The 18,978-nt window shown below is 30.0% G+C and overlaps 1 protein-coding gene across 1 annotated transcript; it reads right to left on the reverse strand.

The window, feature by feature from the left end:
• Positions 1-4,462: 4,462 nt before the first annotated feature.
• LOC114190473 (putative 2-oxoglutarate-dependent dioxygenase AOP1) lies at positions 4,463-6,466 on the reverse strand. Its single transcript, XM_028079370.2, has 3 exons — positions 6,024-6,466; positions 5,424-5,745; positions 4,463-5,009 (listed from the first exon to the last, which is right to left on the reverse strand). The coding sequence occupies exons 1-3, from the start codon at positions 6,395-6,397 to the stop codon at positions 4,767-4,769; spliced, it is 939 nt and encodes a 312-aa protein (XP_027935171.1). The 5' UTR covers positions 6,398-6,466; the 3' UTR covers positions 4,463-4,766.
• Between the last annotated feature and the right edge of the window lie 12,512 nt (positions 6,467-18,978).

Raw genomic sequence — 18,978 nt, forward strand, 5'->3', positions numbered from 1 at the left:
TGTAAATACATGATTTTGTTAACTTAGATCATATTCTATATTAAATCATATTCTTTCGAATGAAGATTTAGTTGAGAACTGAGCATGAAGATCAAATAAATCAAAATTGCAACACCAAAACACTTCACAAACTATATTTGAGATATTTAAAAATGCCAGACTTGTGGGAGAAGTACTGAAATAAATTGATAATGATGCTTGAAATAGGTTATTGATAATTGAAATTCACCACATATATTATAACAATGTTACCGACAAACTTTATATTTCTATTATTATAATTTGTCAATAATGATTGTACTAACAAATTGTACTAACAAATGTTTATCTATCATATTATCAATTTATATAAACTAGATATAGTGTGTTTTTCCTTAAAGTCACAAAAGATTAGCAAATTAATTTTTCATATTTTATACATAAAATCATTGAATAATATATATACTCAATTATACTATAAAGAAAAAATAAAACATATTTATATCTTATATTTAAAAACTATAATTAATTTATTTATGTGTAAAATTAATTAGTATTAATGTTTTGGCAATAATAGTTGTGTATTGTAAACCAAAAGAAGACCTTAAAAATATGTAATTATGAAAATAATAAATATTATACTTCCCAGATAAGGTAGAAGGTAAATTTCTTTATTGTAACACGATGGTATCCATTAAAGAAATAATTTAATAGTTGAATATTTTATGATAGATTTAATTATATACTATATTTATCATAGGGGTAGCAATGTGGGTCGGTCTGACTCGTTTCGATTGTCCCACAGTTGGCCTACAAAATAGGGGTCGAGTTGGCCCACCCTACTTTAAAAATGTGAGTTGAAAATCATGTCCTATCCCACATAGGTTTTGGCTAGTGTTAGAATTGATGCTCCAATATTTCACAACCAAGAGGGGGGTGAATTGGTATTAACAAATTTTGCCCAGTTTTAGCACTTTTGAAATTGTTTTGATAAAAACCTTTGCTTTTGAATCAATTGAAATAGTATGGTTTGATGCTTAATGTATGGAGCATTTATACTATGACAAGATATAGAGAGAAAGAGATAAAGCACACTGAATTTTTATACTGGTTCGATTCTTAAGAATCTACATCCAGTTCATCTAGCAAACCACAGTTAGAGATATTCACTATATCACAAGAATTTCAAGATTTACAAATACACTTGATAAATCTAAATTATAAGATAAAGGAACACACACACAAGGCATCCACACACTTGCACAACCACACAACAGCAAGGCTATTACACACACTTGCTTTAATAACCAAAAACAGCAAGGCTATCACACACACTTGCTTTAACCAGAAAATAGTAAATCAGAGAGTTTCAAACTATATTTAGAACACAAGAACACAACCTAAAGATTAGATTGAGTACACCTTTTCCAAGTTTGAATTTTCTTCTTCTTGCCAAGCCAAATTTGATGTGTCTTGATGAAATTCTCAAGAAGATCTTCCAAGATAGCTCCAAGAACCTGTTCCACACTTTTCTTTCTTTCTTTTGATTGCACAACCTCTTTTAACAGCAGGTGCAGAGTCCGTTTTATAAAACCAGTTGCTGTCAGCACGAGCCTAATCGACTACATTAGTTGGCTAGTCGACTATCGGGGCAACAAATTAACAGATTCAGGATTTTACACACATAGTCGACTACATTAGTTGGCTAGTCGACTATCGGGGCAACAGATTAACAGATTCAGGATTTTATACACATGTCATGTTAACCATCGTCATGCTATGTCATGTTAACCATTGTCATGCTATTATGGACATCATCAAAAACATTTCAAATACATTTAATCAATTTAGTTAGTGGGCCTGCGAGACGATTCACTTTTTTGTTTATATTTTGTATGAATATGCATTTTAGGGTTGTCAAATTGGGGATAATGACGACAAAAGGTCTAATTTTCTATAGTCTTATGCTCTGCGACTTTGGTGGATTGATTGGAAGTCTGGATAATCTTGGGCAGGTGATCCTTCACTGTTCACCAATTCCTACTTCCCAGGTTCCTATATTTTTCCACCCCATAATCGAAAACCTCGAGAATCTGATAAGTCCAATATGAGGTAATTTTGAGATGAATTTGACACTCTCTTGTTTTAATTTTAATGAATTTCTATATAAATCACCCCAATTTAGTCTATTTTGCAGTTTCAAATACCAACATAGAGTCAAAGTGGAAAAAAATAAAGAAAATGGATGAATTTCAAGCAATTTTGGGCAAAACTGACATTAGTGCTTCTGAGCGGTAGAGTTGAGGCTTGAACCTCAAACATTAGTAAACCCATTGTAAAAGGAAACCTCAAACATTGAACTTAAGGCTAAGCCATGAAGACTCCTTCTTTAGAAAGTTATCTCAGGAGCTGCAACACCAAAGCATAAGGCTTGAGCCACAAAGGAAACCCACCTATGAAAGAAACCACTACAATTGGAGCCACATGTGCGCTGCTGAGCATTTCCCTGGACAATTTATAAAAGAAGAGTTGCACCCTAGTTTAGAAAAATTTTTTGTGAGGGTTCTTTGAAATACTCTTAGACAGTTTCTATAGACACTTTCCCCTATACTTAGTAAACATTATTTGAGGGTAAAAGAAGGGATGACTCTTCCATGTATTGTATTGTTCTCATCTAGTATGAGGAGCTAAATCTCTTTAAATGTTGAAGCAAATATATAAGCCCTTTGAAACTTTCTTGTATTAGTATTATTTTATTTATTAAAGTATGTTTTCATTACATGCTTGTGAATTAGTTTATGCTTGTTGATCACTCATCTTATTTCCCTAACTTGGGATTGAGTGGGAACTGGTTCCAAGTTGTGGTCCAACTAATTCTCCTCCTGCTTTTTTATGTTAGGAATAAATCTAAGGCTCTAGTTGGATTCTTGATCTTAATGCAGTTGATTCATTCAAGCAGTCACTAAGAAATCATACTGAAGTTTGATGATCTTAGGTTCTAGGTGCTAGGAATGAACCTAGAGTTACATTTAAAGAGAACTCCCAAGACATGAATGATTATATCTATATAAATATTGTCTAAATCAATACAAGAGAGGGACAAAGTGGTGAAATCCAACTAACACATATTTTTACTTTTGAAATCAACCCTTACTCAAATTTGTTTTTAATCCAATTTTATTACTTTAGATCAATACTAATTTTCACATTAATTTTGTTTTCATATTTTCTATGCAATTCAACCACTGTTTTATTCAACTCAAACTAATTATACCTTGTGTTTTCTACCAAATTCTTGTGGATATGACATTTGTTGTACTATAAACTATCTGGTATACTTATTGGAAAATTTGATTACATTGGAACGTCAACAGAATCACCCTCTGCTTCCATTTGGGTGCATCTCAATGTTCAATTTCCACACCTCTCTCTCTAGGTTCTTCGTGTTCTTATTATGGGCAATGTAGGATGTTTTTATGGCTTCCGATGAGACAATATGCACATATGAGCAAAGATGAATTTGACGTTAGCGGCGATAGCAACGACCTGCTCGTATGGCATCACAATCTCGAGAAGCACTCCTGCAACGAGTTCTCCTTCGTTGTCGTGCAGGTCAACAAAGTGATAGAGGTATTGCTTTCGACAAGAACATTGTTTTCACAAACATTAATTTGTTTTCTTTAAAAGTATAATTTTAAAACATTATACATATCAATCTACTCAAATACCGAGACAGTGATTCAATTGAAAACTAATCACTAAAATAACAACAATAAACAATAGAATCAAAAAATAGATAAATAAAAAAAACTTATGAGAGACTAAAATGTTAAAATATTTGCTAACAATAACAAGAAACAAAATGTAAAACTTCACCGGGACCAAAAGTTTAAAAATTACGCTTGTCAGTGTAACACATTGATGTGTTTTCTCATTGAACACTTTTTTTCTTAACTATGTCAGTAAACATTGGCGACAGAACAAAAATACAAATTTTATAGAAAGTAAAAAACAGAAATTTCTCGATCATATAAAATTCCTGAACTTAGTAGGATCAAAATGTTATGAGTTTTAAAAAAATCGAGTGTTATCTATCACTTCACTTAAGTTTGTAATGTGTGGTTCCATGCGTCTTTTCAAAAAACTTCATTCTGAAGATTTAAACTAATAAGATCTGATCCAAACTTTCATTAGAAATTAATATTACTTTGACTCAAAATCTTAAAATAATTCAAAATCTTAAAATAATGAATTTTCAACATTTATAACATTTCAAAATGCAGCCTAAGAATAATTAGTGACATGGAATTCCTAAAGTAATGCAAACAAGAACTGGTAGCTTTCTCTGTCATTGGTTTGGCCATAACCTTTTTGAAAACAATAAACAAAGTTTTTTTTTTTGTTTCGTTTCGACGAAGTTGAAATCAGCTCAGAGAATAGTATTACCTGGTCATGGATTCATAATTATTATATAGCACGAAAGTTTCAACCAAATCCAGAAATTATTTTATTCTGCGGGGACAAAAATCTACAAATATACCAAAAAATATTCTAAAAAATACAAGGCAAAACAATAATAAGGAACCAGACTCTTGGAATCTTGTGCCGAGGACAAGTAACCGTATGAACAGAGATATCATTTACCGTTTTCAATTGAACTTGTCTCATATGTTTGTTGCTATTCATAACGCAGTCTGAACATTCATCCTCAACACGCGACACCAAAGTGAAGTTTTAAACTTTTTACATCCTTAAAAACATGACACACAATTCACACAACATGTGTTTCAAATACCACAGTATGCCTTGATCCGAGAATCAGATTTTAAGGCTTCTTGGGTGAGAAAGAAACGTAGGTATCCATAGTGGTCAAGTGGTTTATATCGTAGAGGATGTTCCTCATCAACTAGCTTCTCTTCTGGTTCCATTATCTTACCAGCATATGAAAGTAGTCCCATTGAGTATCTCTCTTTCTTTGACTTCACTATAACTCTGTGTTCACATGCTCCTATTCTTCCATTACTCCATACCTGTGCCATCAAGTTTTAATAATTTAATAGCCAAATATACTAAAGAAAGAGAGTGTACAGTATACAAAATTTTATTTACATAATTATTAGCCTAATTATTAGGCGAGCTATATTCATCTCATTGGGACTAGAAATTAATAGATAGTCCGTTAGCAGTCCGATTGTAGGTGAAATAGAATGTCCAAAAAATCTCGTTAGGATAGGTTTTAACCTGACTCTGATACCATGTTAAAAGTATGTTTTAAGCCTAACTCGACCTCACAAATCTAGTCAATGTGGATATTTCAACGGTCTACTACTCTTTTATTGTTTACAAGTTAGGTTTAAGAGTATATATGTAAAATTAAATATTTGTAAGCAAGAAATGGATATAGATATGTTTTAGAAGGAGAAGATTGAAAAAAAGTGACTCACCATCAATGCATCACCACCCATTACCAAGAACAAGGAAGGTGAAACACCCACTTCAAACCATTCCCCATTCTTCAATTTCACTCCCAATCCTTCTACCTTCTGATTGAGTATAGTTAGAAGAGCAGTGTCAGAATGAGGAGCCACTCCCAAATTGCTCTCACCCTCTTCAGGTATTCTGTATTTGTATCCTCGAAGAACATATTCAGTTGATTCAAGTAAACATTCAAGTTTCTTCCTCTCCACTCCATAGCTCTCAAACATCATTCTCTTCACAATATGATCCAGTTTCACAACTTGCTTCGCATACGAATGCACACTTTCACTACTCAGAAAACCAAAATCCAAACGGTTAATATATATATCATGCATGCCAAGAAATTGTAAACTTTTTTAATATACTGGTTATCCGTTTCTTTTTCACTTATACTTGTTTAGTTTTTTCCGGATTGCACAATTGTCCTGTAACAGAGATCAAGTAAATCAGATCATAATTGATGAGTGTTACACCTTTAAATAAAAAGTTGTACCTTAACTAATGTTTATAATTTTTGGTAAACACTCTATGCTAACAAGTTTTTCATGAAATATAAAGATAGTTACCAGAAATTATGATTTCCTTGTGGCCACATAACATGTGTGAATTTCTGGCAATCCTGAAAGCTGAGTGGATTCACGATACCTGCGGATTCATATAAAGGAATCTGAGGTCGCTGCCCAGAGTAGCTGAAAATAGGTTTTTCAGTGGTTTTCCTTCGTTTTGTTTCCGTTGAGAGGTCAAAAAAATTCTTCATTTCTGAGTAAACAGAGTCATATGTTTCAAAAGTGATGTTATCGTAGAGTGCCAAGAAAGCACCATGATCCTCAAGTGCACTACGCACTACTTCACAAGTTGAAAGCCATGGATGTGTTCCAGGTTTCAGATTTTGGTTAGTGAAGTCTACAAGTGGTAGCTCACACTGTGTTTCGGATCCCATCACCCTTTGGACTTTAAGCTCCCAATACCTATAGATTTTGTGTAAGATGTTACATATAATCCAGTTATCACCATTCATTTATAGAAGAATTTCATTTGGACTGTAAATAAGCTATTATGAAATGTTTTACCAAACACTTTTTATTGAAAAAAATAATTTATAAGTTGATCAAATAAGGAAGTAACTAACTTATAAGTTTTACAAAACATATTCTATAATTAATTTTTTGTTTCAAGACTTGGTTGATCCTTTGAGGTTTTAATATGAAAGATATAGTTTCTTCTAGAATAGGTTGTTAAGATTATTTCTTTTAGTATAAAAAGAAGCTTGATATTATATATACATTTTAAAAAAAAAGTTTATGGCACAAAAAAAGTACATAAACATTATATATATATATATATATATATATATATATATATATATATATATATATATATATATATATATATATATACAGAGAGAGAGAGAGAAATAAAAATTATAAATTTATAGATTATATGACGTGATAAGAAGAGAGAAATTAAAAAAAGAGTATGTAATACCGGTGAAAGAAAAGGTAAATGTGTATCATTACTCTTATCTTTTAGTTTAGTTGTGTGATTCCTAAGGATTTGATTTTGAAGATTTGCATGAATTTGAAAGAGATAATTTGCAGGGATAGTAGAGAAGATGAGAGATTTGTGCATAGAAAAGATGTGGGTGGATTTAGTGTAGTGTGTGATTTACGTAAAAATCCTTGCTTTTATTTACGTAAAAATCACTTATATGAAAAGCTTGGATCGATTCTTTGGATGATAGGAAGCATAAAATTGATTATAGAAAGTGATGAAATTGGATAGATTGTATATGTATGAGATCAATTATGATTGATGCATCTACATGATACATTTTGGAATTATTTTATAATAACTAATAATAAAAATTAATTATTATTATTATTATAATTAAAATGTTGATAATAATATTCAAATTATTATTTAAGAAAATATAATTAAAATTTGTTTCTACAATTTTAATTTCATTTTTTCAATTTTAACTTTTTTTTTCTAATTATAAATAACAACTTTAATTCAATTTTAATATAATTTCTACAATTAACATTTAAATTTATATCATATTTATCCTTAAAGATAAAATAGTAATCATTTAATTTTATCTATTAAAATATTTTTTTTAATCTATCATACCAATCATATCATACAAAAACTTTCATCACAAATCAATTCAAATCAGACTATCTGTCCATTCAAACAAACAACACCACAATTATTTCTTTATCTCTTTAAATTAATCGACTTACTCTTTCTCAAATCCTCTCCCGATCTAAACACACCATTAAGGTTGTGCCTAATAACTAGACCTAGAAGTCAAAAAGAGGTGCCTAAGGTTGGGTTCTCATGCCTAATACCACCTTCTTCCTTTGTAATTTTGTTCACTTCATAAAAAAATATGTTATATGAGGACTAAATATAGGACAGGTCGACCAAATTAGGATAAACTATTTCTTTTTATCCTTATTTTTTTTATTCATCGGCTTAAAAAAATGTTGGATTTTTGGGATTTTAATAACATTTTCTATAATTTGAAAAAAATAGCTAAAATTGTTTAAATATTAAAAAAAAAGATAATTTTCTTTTTCATAACATATCGATATGTTCTAACAAAAAAATTATAAGATGCAAATTTTAAATATAAGATTTTGGTTTATCACCGAGATGTTCTTAGCCAATGATTAATTAGTTATGTAAGAAATACACCAGAGTTTCTCATGTGTGGTGGTGCACATTATCCAGCTTTTAAAAGTAGATAATAATTGATAAAAAATTTCCTAATTAAATTCAAACGAGTATTGGCAGCTTTCATTGTCATAGTCTTTTATAAAAACAAGAAATTAAGCTTTTTTTTATGGTTATTTTACAAAGTTGACAATTGATCAGCTCATCAGAGAATATTTCAGTATTTATCAGGAAAGTTTAAATCTAATAAATAAATTATTTTAATGTGTGGGGACAAAATCTACATATATGCCAAAAATATTGTAAAATTATGGAACAAAAGAATACAATTAATGAGACAAGAGTATAGATTGGGCATTTTATTTATCATAAATATATCCCTCACAATCAACATAGATATCAATTACCCTTTTCAATTTGTCTCAATGTTTGATGTTAACATGTACATTCATTTATTTTCTTGCTAAACCATAATGATATGCTATAGTTTCTTTCCTTTTTTTCTTGCCTAGTTTGGTCGATATTAAATAATATATAGAGAGAGAATAACTCAATAAGTAAATATTCCATGGTTTTTTAGTTTGATTGTAGTAGCTAATTACAAGGTTTTCAGTGATCTTTATAGACTTTTATTGTATTGAGAGGTAAAATAATTTTTTATATACCGTTCATACGAAAACAATAACAAAGTATTAAGAAGTACAAATTATGTCTTATCCAATTTTTGAATTTTTTGGATGGATACTTTTTTATCTTGTCGGGTATGTCTTCATGTCCTATTATTGGATGAGACATTTTGGAAGTTACCTACAAAAAAAAGATTTCAATGATCAAGTCAGCGAGAGTTCTCACAAGTCATATCTTAGTTTTAGTATTTAATGAATTACGTATATTTAATTGTTGGGGTTGATCTGTATTTATAGAATTATTAATCATGATATACCTGGCTTTTTGGGCTGGGCCTTTGTTTGTCTCATTGGGCCACTCTTTGGGCTTGTATGGGCTTGGTCTAGGTCCAAATGTTAGGCTTATGCCTTGATACTAGAAATTCAACTGTTATCTCCTAAGTTTGGAGTAGACGGCTTTTATTCGCATGTAAGTTTAAAGTAGGCGACTTTTGTTGCTATGTACATATTGTCTTTCTATATAGTTGACAAATGATTTATTCAAAGTAGGACTATAAGTTTACGACTAATACCAAATATTTGTTTATGTCGGTCGTATCCGCCTAATATAGTACATATACTAATATATTTTTTCCACTAATGCCTCTTTGTAAAGATTTTGATACTAAATTAGACATACAAGTTATGACTACAATGGAATTGATCTATGTACGGTACTTTCTTATCTTAATATTATTATTTAGGAAGGTAAATTTATAAGTTTTAATAATTTGAGTTAAAATATTATTATATATTTATATTTTTTAAATATAGGTGAATGTAAATTTTATCTTAACCAAATTGATTTAGAAATACTCCATAAACTTAAAATTTTACTAGAGATGTTAAAATGAGTTTCAATCCGTGAGCCAATCCAGCTCACTACGGAGTCAGATTGGATTGAAAAAAATTTAATTTTTTTAAAAGTGGGTTAAACTCAACCCGGCTCACTTAACCTACGGGTTAAAAGGGTTCAATTCGGGTTGAAGGTGGGTTGACCCACTTAACCCACCAACATTTTTTTTACAATTTCCTTTTAACTTCTTTTAATAATTATTTACTACTCCTAATTATATATGTTCACAATTCATATTTTTAAATACTAGAATGTTGCTCAATAATATTTGAATATACGTTGATACTTTAATCTTTAACTATTATCTTCATAGAAAATTATTCAGCAACCGTCTTATAAACAATTTTTTCTAAATTAGCATGACTCAAATGTGTAATATTAACTATCATTGCTTCTTGATTTTACCGTGATTGTCATTTCATGGATTGCTTAAAAAAATATTTAAATATTTAAATACTTAAAAATAAATAAATAAATATTTTTTTATGTGGGTTGGTGAGTTAATCTACTTAATTCACCAACTCGTGATGGGTTAAATCAGGTTACAAAATTTCTATCTCACCATAAAATAAACTGAATTAAATTCACTCATTTTCAACTCTCGTAAAACTGAGTCCTCTCACTCTAACATGTCTAAATTTCACTTACGGTGAACGTACACCAACCAAAAATAAAATGAAATTGTATAATACATTAATGAGTGCAATCAAGTTTTATGAAATTATTTATGAATCACTTTTCTTTCAAACATTCCGATTTTCGCTTTTCACCCTCTTCAAATATTGGATATTTTCTTAACACGAGTACCGATTCTCTGATGTTATATTAAAAGTTTTGGAAATTTTTATACTATAACTCTTTAATTGAGCATATATTTAGGGATTTATTACTAAATCATTCTAAATCAATTTAACTCTAAACACATTCTAAACATTCATTGCTTTTATTATTTTAATTTTCACCTTTTAAAATACTTTTTTAAATAAAAAATATATGTCTATTCAACCATATATCCTCTGTGTTTGATATTTAATTATTCAGACCTACAAATAAAATAAAATAAAATCTGTGAATAATTAAAGTTAGTGTTATGATGACCTTGAGGACCATTAATAATTATATGTATATAAGATATTGACAAGATTTGTTGTGTTTGATATGGAAAGGATGAAGAAAAGTTTGTATTTTGTGATTGAACTTATTTGTAGTGTTGCCTTTAATCATATTTTTAAACAAAAAGAAAATGGGTCCTTAACACGTAACGTTCAAATTATTTGGATGGCAACTTCGTTACACAATCACTGATAAATATTCCTGAACCACTAAATATTGTTACAAATTAAGATGATTATCGATTAATTCATTTATTTATTTCACTTTACAATAATTCGAAATAAAAAAATAAATCTCCAATAAATGTGTAACGTCATGTGTTATTATTCTACGAGGTAACCGAATATATTTATCTGCTTTAGTTTAATTCAACAATTCTAACTTTAATTTGGATATAAGATCTTAATCCTTATCAATGAAATTTAAATTAATACTAAAGTCTTCCCAAAACTTAAAAATGAGTTTAGTAACGGTTTAACATCGTCATTTTCAAGCTGTCATTAAAAATTTATATTAAACAAAATAGTCAATAAAAACAACCTTAAAATAAACCAAATATATTTCAAAACTATACAAAGTGCAGTATATTTTCACAATGTAAACTAAACTTAAAAAAATATTAAAGATAGATAGAGAGTACAAGAGACCTTGTAGAATGAAGATAATCCAATAATAACATTAGGCAACACAAATAAAATCAAGACATGTTAGTGACATTACAATCAATGGAGCTTTCGAGGGATAACCAATGACGAAGTAATTAGGGGTGGCAATGCGGGCCGGCCCGCCCCGTTTAGGCCCGCCCCGCATAAGGCCCGCATATCGCGGGCCGGCCCGCCCCGTTTAGGCCCGCCCCGCATAAGGCCCGCATATCGCGGGCCGGCCCGTCCCGTCCCGCACATTTTATGCGGGCTGCATACTCTGGCCCGCCACGCATACACGTTGGCCCGCGGGCCCGCGGGCCGGCCCGCTTTTTTTTTTTTTAATTTTTTAATTTATTTATTTTTTTTATGATAAAACTTTCAATGTTTAAAAATTGGAAAATTTTAAGAAGTTCACAAAATTAAGTAAAGACTTTGGGGAATTAGATGATAAATTGATAATTCAACATTTTCATCATATTCATACTATGACATACACAATGTATTCTTTAAATTTTAGCACATTAAAAATTACATAATACTTGTCTTTTCCAATTATACAAGAATTTGAAATATTAATGCAAGAGTCCATAAAAGAAATAATTAATATACACAAGTACAAGTTTTTTTTTTTTTTTTAAATTTTATGCGGGCTTGCGGGCCGGCCCGCGCGGGCCTGTGGGCTCAATATCCTGGCCCGCCCCACGTTTTTTTTGCGGGCCTGCGGGCCGGGCCCGCGGGCCAGGCCCTAATTGCCATCCCTAGAAGTAATGAATCATGATACAATTGTAGTGAATACCCACAACAATGGTGGCACAAGTCTATATTATCGATGCAAGGACATATGATAAACAAGGAGGAAAGTGGAAGGAAATAAGAGAGAAAAATGAATGAAATATGAAAATAATTCGTATGATGATGATTCTTTTCAAATTATTGCCGTAGAGTGATAATGTGACTTTGTTGTAAAGTGGAATGGACGAGAAGAAGAGGTTGTGTTTGAATTGTTTATATTGTTTGACACGTTTTTGTTTTAATGTTAAGTCAAATACTATTGTGAAACGCGCTTGAAATGTCAAATAAACTTAATAAAATTTGATTAAAAAGACTAAATCCATGTGTTTCGAAAGATGAATGACTAAATTGGTTCAAAGTTTCGGAATGGACTAATTTCAAAATTTACTGAAAGTTAAAGGACCAAAAACATATTTAACCCTTAAATATATCTAAACTTAAGGAAAAATGTTAGCAAAAAAAAAATAATGATAAATTTTACTTGAATTAATTGTGAAACGTGGTGATTCTGTGGCCTCCTCTGAATTTAATTTGATATTAAAAGTATGTGTTTTCAAGATTAGTTAGTGTTAGGTTTTTCGAGGAAGAGGTTTACTGAGGGATACAATAGCAATGAGATCTGAGTTCAACCACATAAGGCATTGACACCATATAAACACCAAACCTTAAGACAATAAGTTTATGGGTTTTCGTCCTTATATGGTGTTCTACTTTCCTCTTTTATACCCAATGTGAGACTTAAACTCACACTTAGATTCCCAACAGTTAGTTTAAGAATTCAAATTAATCTAACTAATGTAGAAAATCTAATATTCGAGTTAAAACTAATGAATTATACAAAATTCTCATTAAAAATCTCACATAGAAATAAGAAAATTTTAACTTATATATATAAAGATAATAATGTGGGATGGGTCATGAGGGGATGGTTTGCTAGTCCGCCTTAGGCCTACCCCGTATAACTTGACGTCCCTTACAAGCCCATGACAAAGTAGGATGGACTTGTCCACATAGTATAAAACAAAAAAATTCACTATATTTTAATCTCTAAATCTTTTATTTTCTTATCTCGTTATTCATTCACTTCATGTTTGAATCTCTAAGCCATCTCTCTTGCATTTAGCATTGGTTAATTACTATATTTTTTTAACTTAGACAATAGTTTATTTTTATATTTTTTTACCCAAGAAAGGTTTAACTTTGACATATATTTTGTGTAATGTTAATTTTATGTTTACTTAGCTTATTTAAATTTATATTGTCAATAGCAGATTCATGAAATGTAACAAAGATGCAAAACATTAAAATAAGATTATTGTTAAAACATTTATATGTGTGTTTTTAAGATTTTGCTAATGCAATTGGCCCGCAAGTTTGTTGGTCAATCATTATATGGCATATAATGACGAAACTAGCTTGCAATACTCCATAGCCGATCTTGATCATAAGTCTTGGAGGGATCAAAATAATATATTCAAAGTTTAGACATGTTCCAAAGATGTAATATGAAACCCTCTGCCATGTAATTATTTTAATCTTAAAAAAATGGATCACGATCCCTCTCTAATCCAACAATTGGATCATTAGTATCATCCTTCAAAATAGGTGAAGAATTCAAAATATGAAAAGAAGAAGTAAATTTGTCTTGTTTTTATCTTCATTGATATCTTCCTTTTTATTATTTTTAAAAATTGAATCTATTCTTTTGTTCTTTATCCATATACTTTTTTTTTTAAGTTTAAAATTTGTAATTTTTTTTATCAAAATCTAATAAGAAATGAAGAGACTTAATTATTAAAAAAAAATTATGATAATCAAGTCACAATTAACATAGTCATGAAAAAATATATAAGACATGACTTTTCCTTTTATATTCATAAAAAGTTAAATCTACACAAAAATTATTAAATTAATATTTCACTATCAAGTGAGACAAATAGAGAGTTATTCCTTCTATCTTCAATAATTGAATAGAATATACAAGAATAGAAATAATGAATTTGTGTCTAAATTCATATTTTTCTTCAAAAACAAAAGAAAACATGTCATAGTAGAATACGTGAGAAACTCATAGATAATAAAAGAGAATATAGAAAAAATATCTTAATAATTTGTTTATTATTTATTATATTTAATTTTATGTTTTATTATTTATTAACATTAGATGTTATCTATAATTATGTATAAAGATGATTCTATCTTATGTCCACAATTACTTCTTCTTGATTTACCATTTATAATATAATTATTTATTTATTTTTAAACACTAAAAGTTATTTTTACTTGTTTTCTATAAAACTATTCTAACAACTATTTATATTCATTAAGAGTTGTTTTCTTTTCTTTCCTTCCTTTATTCCATCCTGTTTTTAATAAATGTAAATTTACTCTGTATATCAATATAGTAATATTATAATATTATTATTTTCTAATATAATATCATATATATATTTAAAAAATATATAACAATAAATAAATATATATATATATATATATATATTTATGCTAATATTTTATAAAAGAAATAAAATTTTACTTAATTTAGTTATTAATATAATACATATTATATATAATTTAAAAAAAATTAAAAATTTAAAGGGGGCCATGAACCCCTAGAGGAACACTAAGTTAGTTCCACTGACAATAATAATCCGAGGTGGGCCACTTAAGTCCGTCTTTTTGCAAGCAAAATGCAGACTGAGCTAAAACATGACCCGTAAGATTTATATAAACGATAATCCTTAATTTTTTAAAAGTCAATTTGTAATAATAAGTTAGACTTTAATAATTTATAAGAAAAAACATCTGAAAACTATGTGTTTCGGTGTTGATCCTTGTCATCAATCAATTTTAAATTAATATTTTTATCTCAATTTTGTTTTATGTATATTTGATATGAAAATCTCTTTAGAATAGACTAATTCTTCGATTGTTAAAGGTTTAGGTTCATAAATGCTGGTTAATCAAAACCACGAAAATATGTTAACACTATGGTATGAGAGCATATGATTTATAACTATATTTTACAATATCAAACTGATAATTGTAAATATTAAAAGTGATAGTTGTATTAAATTGATTGGTGCAAAAGTTTTATTACATTTAATATTTATGGAGGTGTCATAAACATTTTTCTATCAGTGTTAATGACCTTATGGGATGAAAATAATTATAATTTTCAGCTATTCTGATGTGTTTTATCTATAGAACAATGACACAACATCCAGTATAATAAAAAAAAGGACAAATTTGGCATGATATATGAAGATGAAGAAGGGGACTTTGTATTTTCTGATTCAACCTATTTGAGGAGTTAATGATTAATGATAATTTTCAAATAAAAATGGCCTTTAAGATGTAAAATATAAAATTATTTTGATGGCAACTTCATCACACAATAACCAACAAATATTCCTGGACCACTCAATAATTTTACAAATTAAGATGGTCACATGATTAATTCATTAGACTTATAATAATTCGTAACAAAAAAATTAAATCTTCAATAAATCTGTAACGTCATGGCTTATTGTATGAGAAAACGAAATATGTTTGTCTTTTATGGAAATAAATTTCTTTTATGAAAAAATCATGCTTAGCGTGTCTCCGTGTAGGATACATATATATAATAAAATTGAAAATTTGAGAAATGAAGTATCTATGCATTAAAAAAAATTTAATTAGTCGGATTGTACCTATTTTCATCTAGATGTGTTAGTTTGGTATCCATTTTTAAAAAGATGTCAATTGAGTCTCAATTTTTAAAAAAATGTCTCAATTAAATCTTTTTCAGCAAAAAATTATTAACACAGTTAATGATATTGATATTTAAAATGACTTACAAAATTAAGTATTGATATTTATATTAAAATTTAGTGGTAAAATACATGAATTAAGTTAATGGCTTTAGTAATTTTTGTCTAGAAGGAACCTAATTAAAACACTTTTTCAAAAGTTGGGACTAAATTGACACATCTTTAAAAGTGGATACCAAACTGACATATTTAAACGAAAGTGGGTACCATCCGACTAATTAAACCCTGAAAAAACTACATTAGTTCAACAAGTAAAACTACAAATTGGTTATAAGATCTTATAATTTACTTTTTTTTTTATCTTTATAATTTATTCCTAAATCTCAAAGCCTTCGGAACCTTTGAAGTATAGTTTTGCAGGAGACCTCAACAATTTTTTCCTTACTTTTTCTCTACAATCAAATTGTTTATAAGTTCTATTAAATGCTATAAGCTTTAGGAAAAATGAAAATATTGAATTTTGTGTAATTGATGGATAGTAAGACGGATAAATAAGATAATAATAAAAAATTATAATGTGATGAGTTATGTTTAGTTATTTTGTAAACTTGTTGATACTTTTTGTTTTGATTTTGTTTGTTGCTTAAAAAAAATGTCATATATGAATATGTAATTTTAGAAACACAATCTTTACTCTATTCAGAACGTTACTATTTCAGAATAGAAACGTAAAATTACTATTCTGGAACATTTGAAATAGGTTTAATGACACGCAAAGTCTTCGTTTTGGTTAAGAAATCTCAATTGGGTCCTCAGCTTCAAAATTGTCCCAATTGAGTTCTTAAGTTTGAAAATATGTATTAAATAAACCATTTCCGTCAGGTACTGTGAAACGACATTTGATGTTGCTATGATGTAATATTGAACAGTACACGTGTAATTTGTTTATAAATTTCACTGTTGTTGACGTGTATATAGGAAGAGGCAATGCTTATGACTTTGCCCTAACAATTGAAGAAAGAAAAAGTAAAGTAGCTATGTCATTTTCAAATTCGTCTGGATCTTGCACATGTGGGGGGAAGCAATCTAGTGGTGGGTCTGATGGTGGTCGTTCATCTCACGGTGGTGGATCTTCCCATGGCTGTGGCGCAAGGATTTTTGCTATTAAGCCCATGTGCTACTGTGGTCAGACAACTGTATTGAGAACAAAAAAAACCCTTAAGAATAGGGGCAAACAATTTTGGGGATGCCCTAAGTTTAAGGTAAGATGCGGGGAAAATTCATTTTTTGTTCAACTTAAGTTTTCTGGCATGAAAAAATGATAACGTGATTGTGGTATTTTGTGGAACAGAGTGGGTCTCAAGATTTGGGTGGTTGCAATTTTTTCCAATGGTTTATTAAACAGGAAATCGAAGAAGAAGTGTGTGTGAAGAAAAACCTAATTGATTAAGATGTGGTGAAAATGGAAGAAAGAGATGTGGTGAAGATGGAAGAAAAAGATGTGGTGAAGATGGAAGAAAGAGATTTTGGAGGGAATAAAGTGCTGAAAGTAGAGAAGATTGAAGAAAAAGATGTGGTAAATATGAGAGAAAGAGATGGTGGATGGATCATAACTAGGAAACTAGATGAGGCTATAGTTCGTTTGCAAAAGTGGATGAAGTTGATGTTAGGGATGATGGTTGTTGTATGCGTTATGAATGTGATAGTTATATCACTGTTATTGTAAAGACCTAACGTGTTGTATGGGGTGGTTGAACTTTTGTGTTATTTAACGTTTTCAAATGAATGAAACAAATTTGGTTCTAAATTATGTGTTATGAGTCATATTTTTTGTATGATAGGAAAACTAAAGTTCGGTTAACTCATAAAATTAGGTGCTTTAACCGTCATCCTGTCAATGCACTAAACTAAAAACGCACCAAAATACATAATCAATCATCCTGTCAATGTTTTGAATCCAACAATTTCACTTAAACATGAAAGTACACAAAAATACATAATCATTCATCCTGTCAACCCTTTGAATCCAACAATTGTACTTAAACATAAAAGTGCACCAAAATACATAATTATTCATCCTGTCAATTCTTTGAATCCAACCATTGTACTTAAACATGAAAGTGCACCAAATACAATACATTAATCAAAGCCCATAAAAGAGGTATCATAACAAATGTAGAAAATAAAGGCATCCAAACAAAAGAAATGCCCACAAAATAAAGGTCTAAAGAGACCCATCCAAAAAAAAAGCCACTTCCAGTACACAACTGCATTTGGTGTGAATCAAATAGGACCCCTCCTTGGCTTCAATTTTCCCTCATTTGTGGTGTGGGTGTAGGTTGTCTTGATGGTGCTGGATGAGGTGATGGTCGTGGATGGGTGGAGGGAGTTGATGCAGTTCGTTGTGGTCCAGATATTGTAGCAGCACAATTGATTGAGCCAGTTTGGGTAGGTGGTCCTAGCTGCGTGGGTTGTCCTGTCTGCTTGGATGGTCCTGCTGCAAATTGTGTTGATTGAGACTCCTTTGACTGAGTGTTATGGGGGCAGAATGTTCTATTGTGTCCAACACCCCTGCACACAATACATCTTTTCTTGTAACCTCCCTTTCTTAACTGAGTGTCATCCTTCTTAATCTCCCAAGTCTCTAGTCTCCTCTTCTTTTTAGGCCTTCCTGGCATCACTCTTTTTTTTTGGGGAAATACATTTGGATATGGAGTTCTTTCCCATGCTTGTTGACCATTGATGGGGTAGATGATAGAATTGTAAGTTTCTTCATATGTGGTCTTTCTAAACCAGTTAGACATGAAGTCCTCTCCATTTAAGTTGAGAAATTTCATTACAGTAAGTGCGTGACAACAGGGCATGCCACTAATGGCCCACTTTCTGCATGTGCAGTCCCTTTTGTCAATGTTCACAGCAAACTACTCTCCAAGTTGAGAAATATGCCTAACTTCAAATAACTTATCTGCTGACCACCTGATTTGTAATAAGAACATGTTATGTACAAGTAAGGAGGA

Source organism: Vigna unguiculata, chromosome 7 (assembly GCF_037176805.1).
Source record: "Vigna unguiculata cultivar grain cowpea cultivar isolate G323 ecotype 2 chromosome 7, ASM3717680v1, whole genome shotgun sequence".
Classification (NCBI taxonomy): domain Eukaryota; kingdom Viridiplantae; phylum Streptophyta; class Magnoliopsida; order Fabales; family Fabaceae; genus Vigna; species Vigna unguiculata.

What these genes read in the sequence shown, in the direction of transcription:
- LOC114190473 (XM_028079370.2), bottom strand. Translation starts at nt 6,397, where the DNA reads ATGGGATCCGAAACACAGTGTGAGCTACCACTTGTAGACTTCACTAAC. An exon ending in CAAGGAAATCATAATTTCTG is followed by an intron (nt 5,746 to 6,023) that starts GTAACTATCTTT and finishes TTTTCTGAGTAG; the next exon opens with TGAAAGTGTGCATTCGTATG. An exon ending in TGGGTGGTGATGCATTGATG is followed by an intron (nt 5,010 to 5,423) that starts GTGAGTCACTTT and finishes TTGATGGCACAG; the next exon opens with GTATGGAGTAATGGAAGAAT.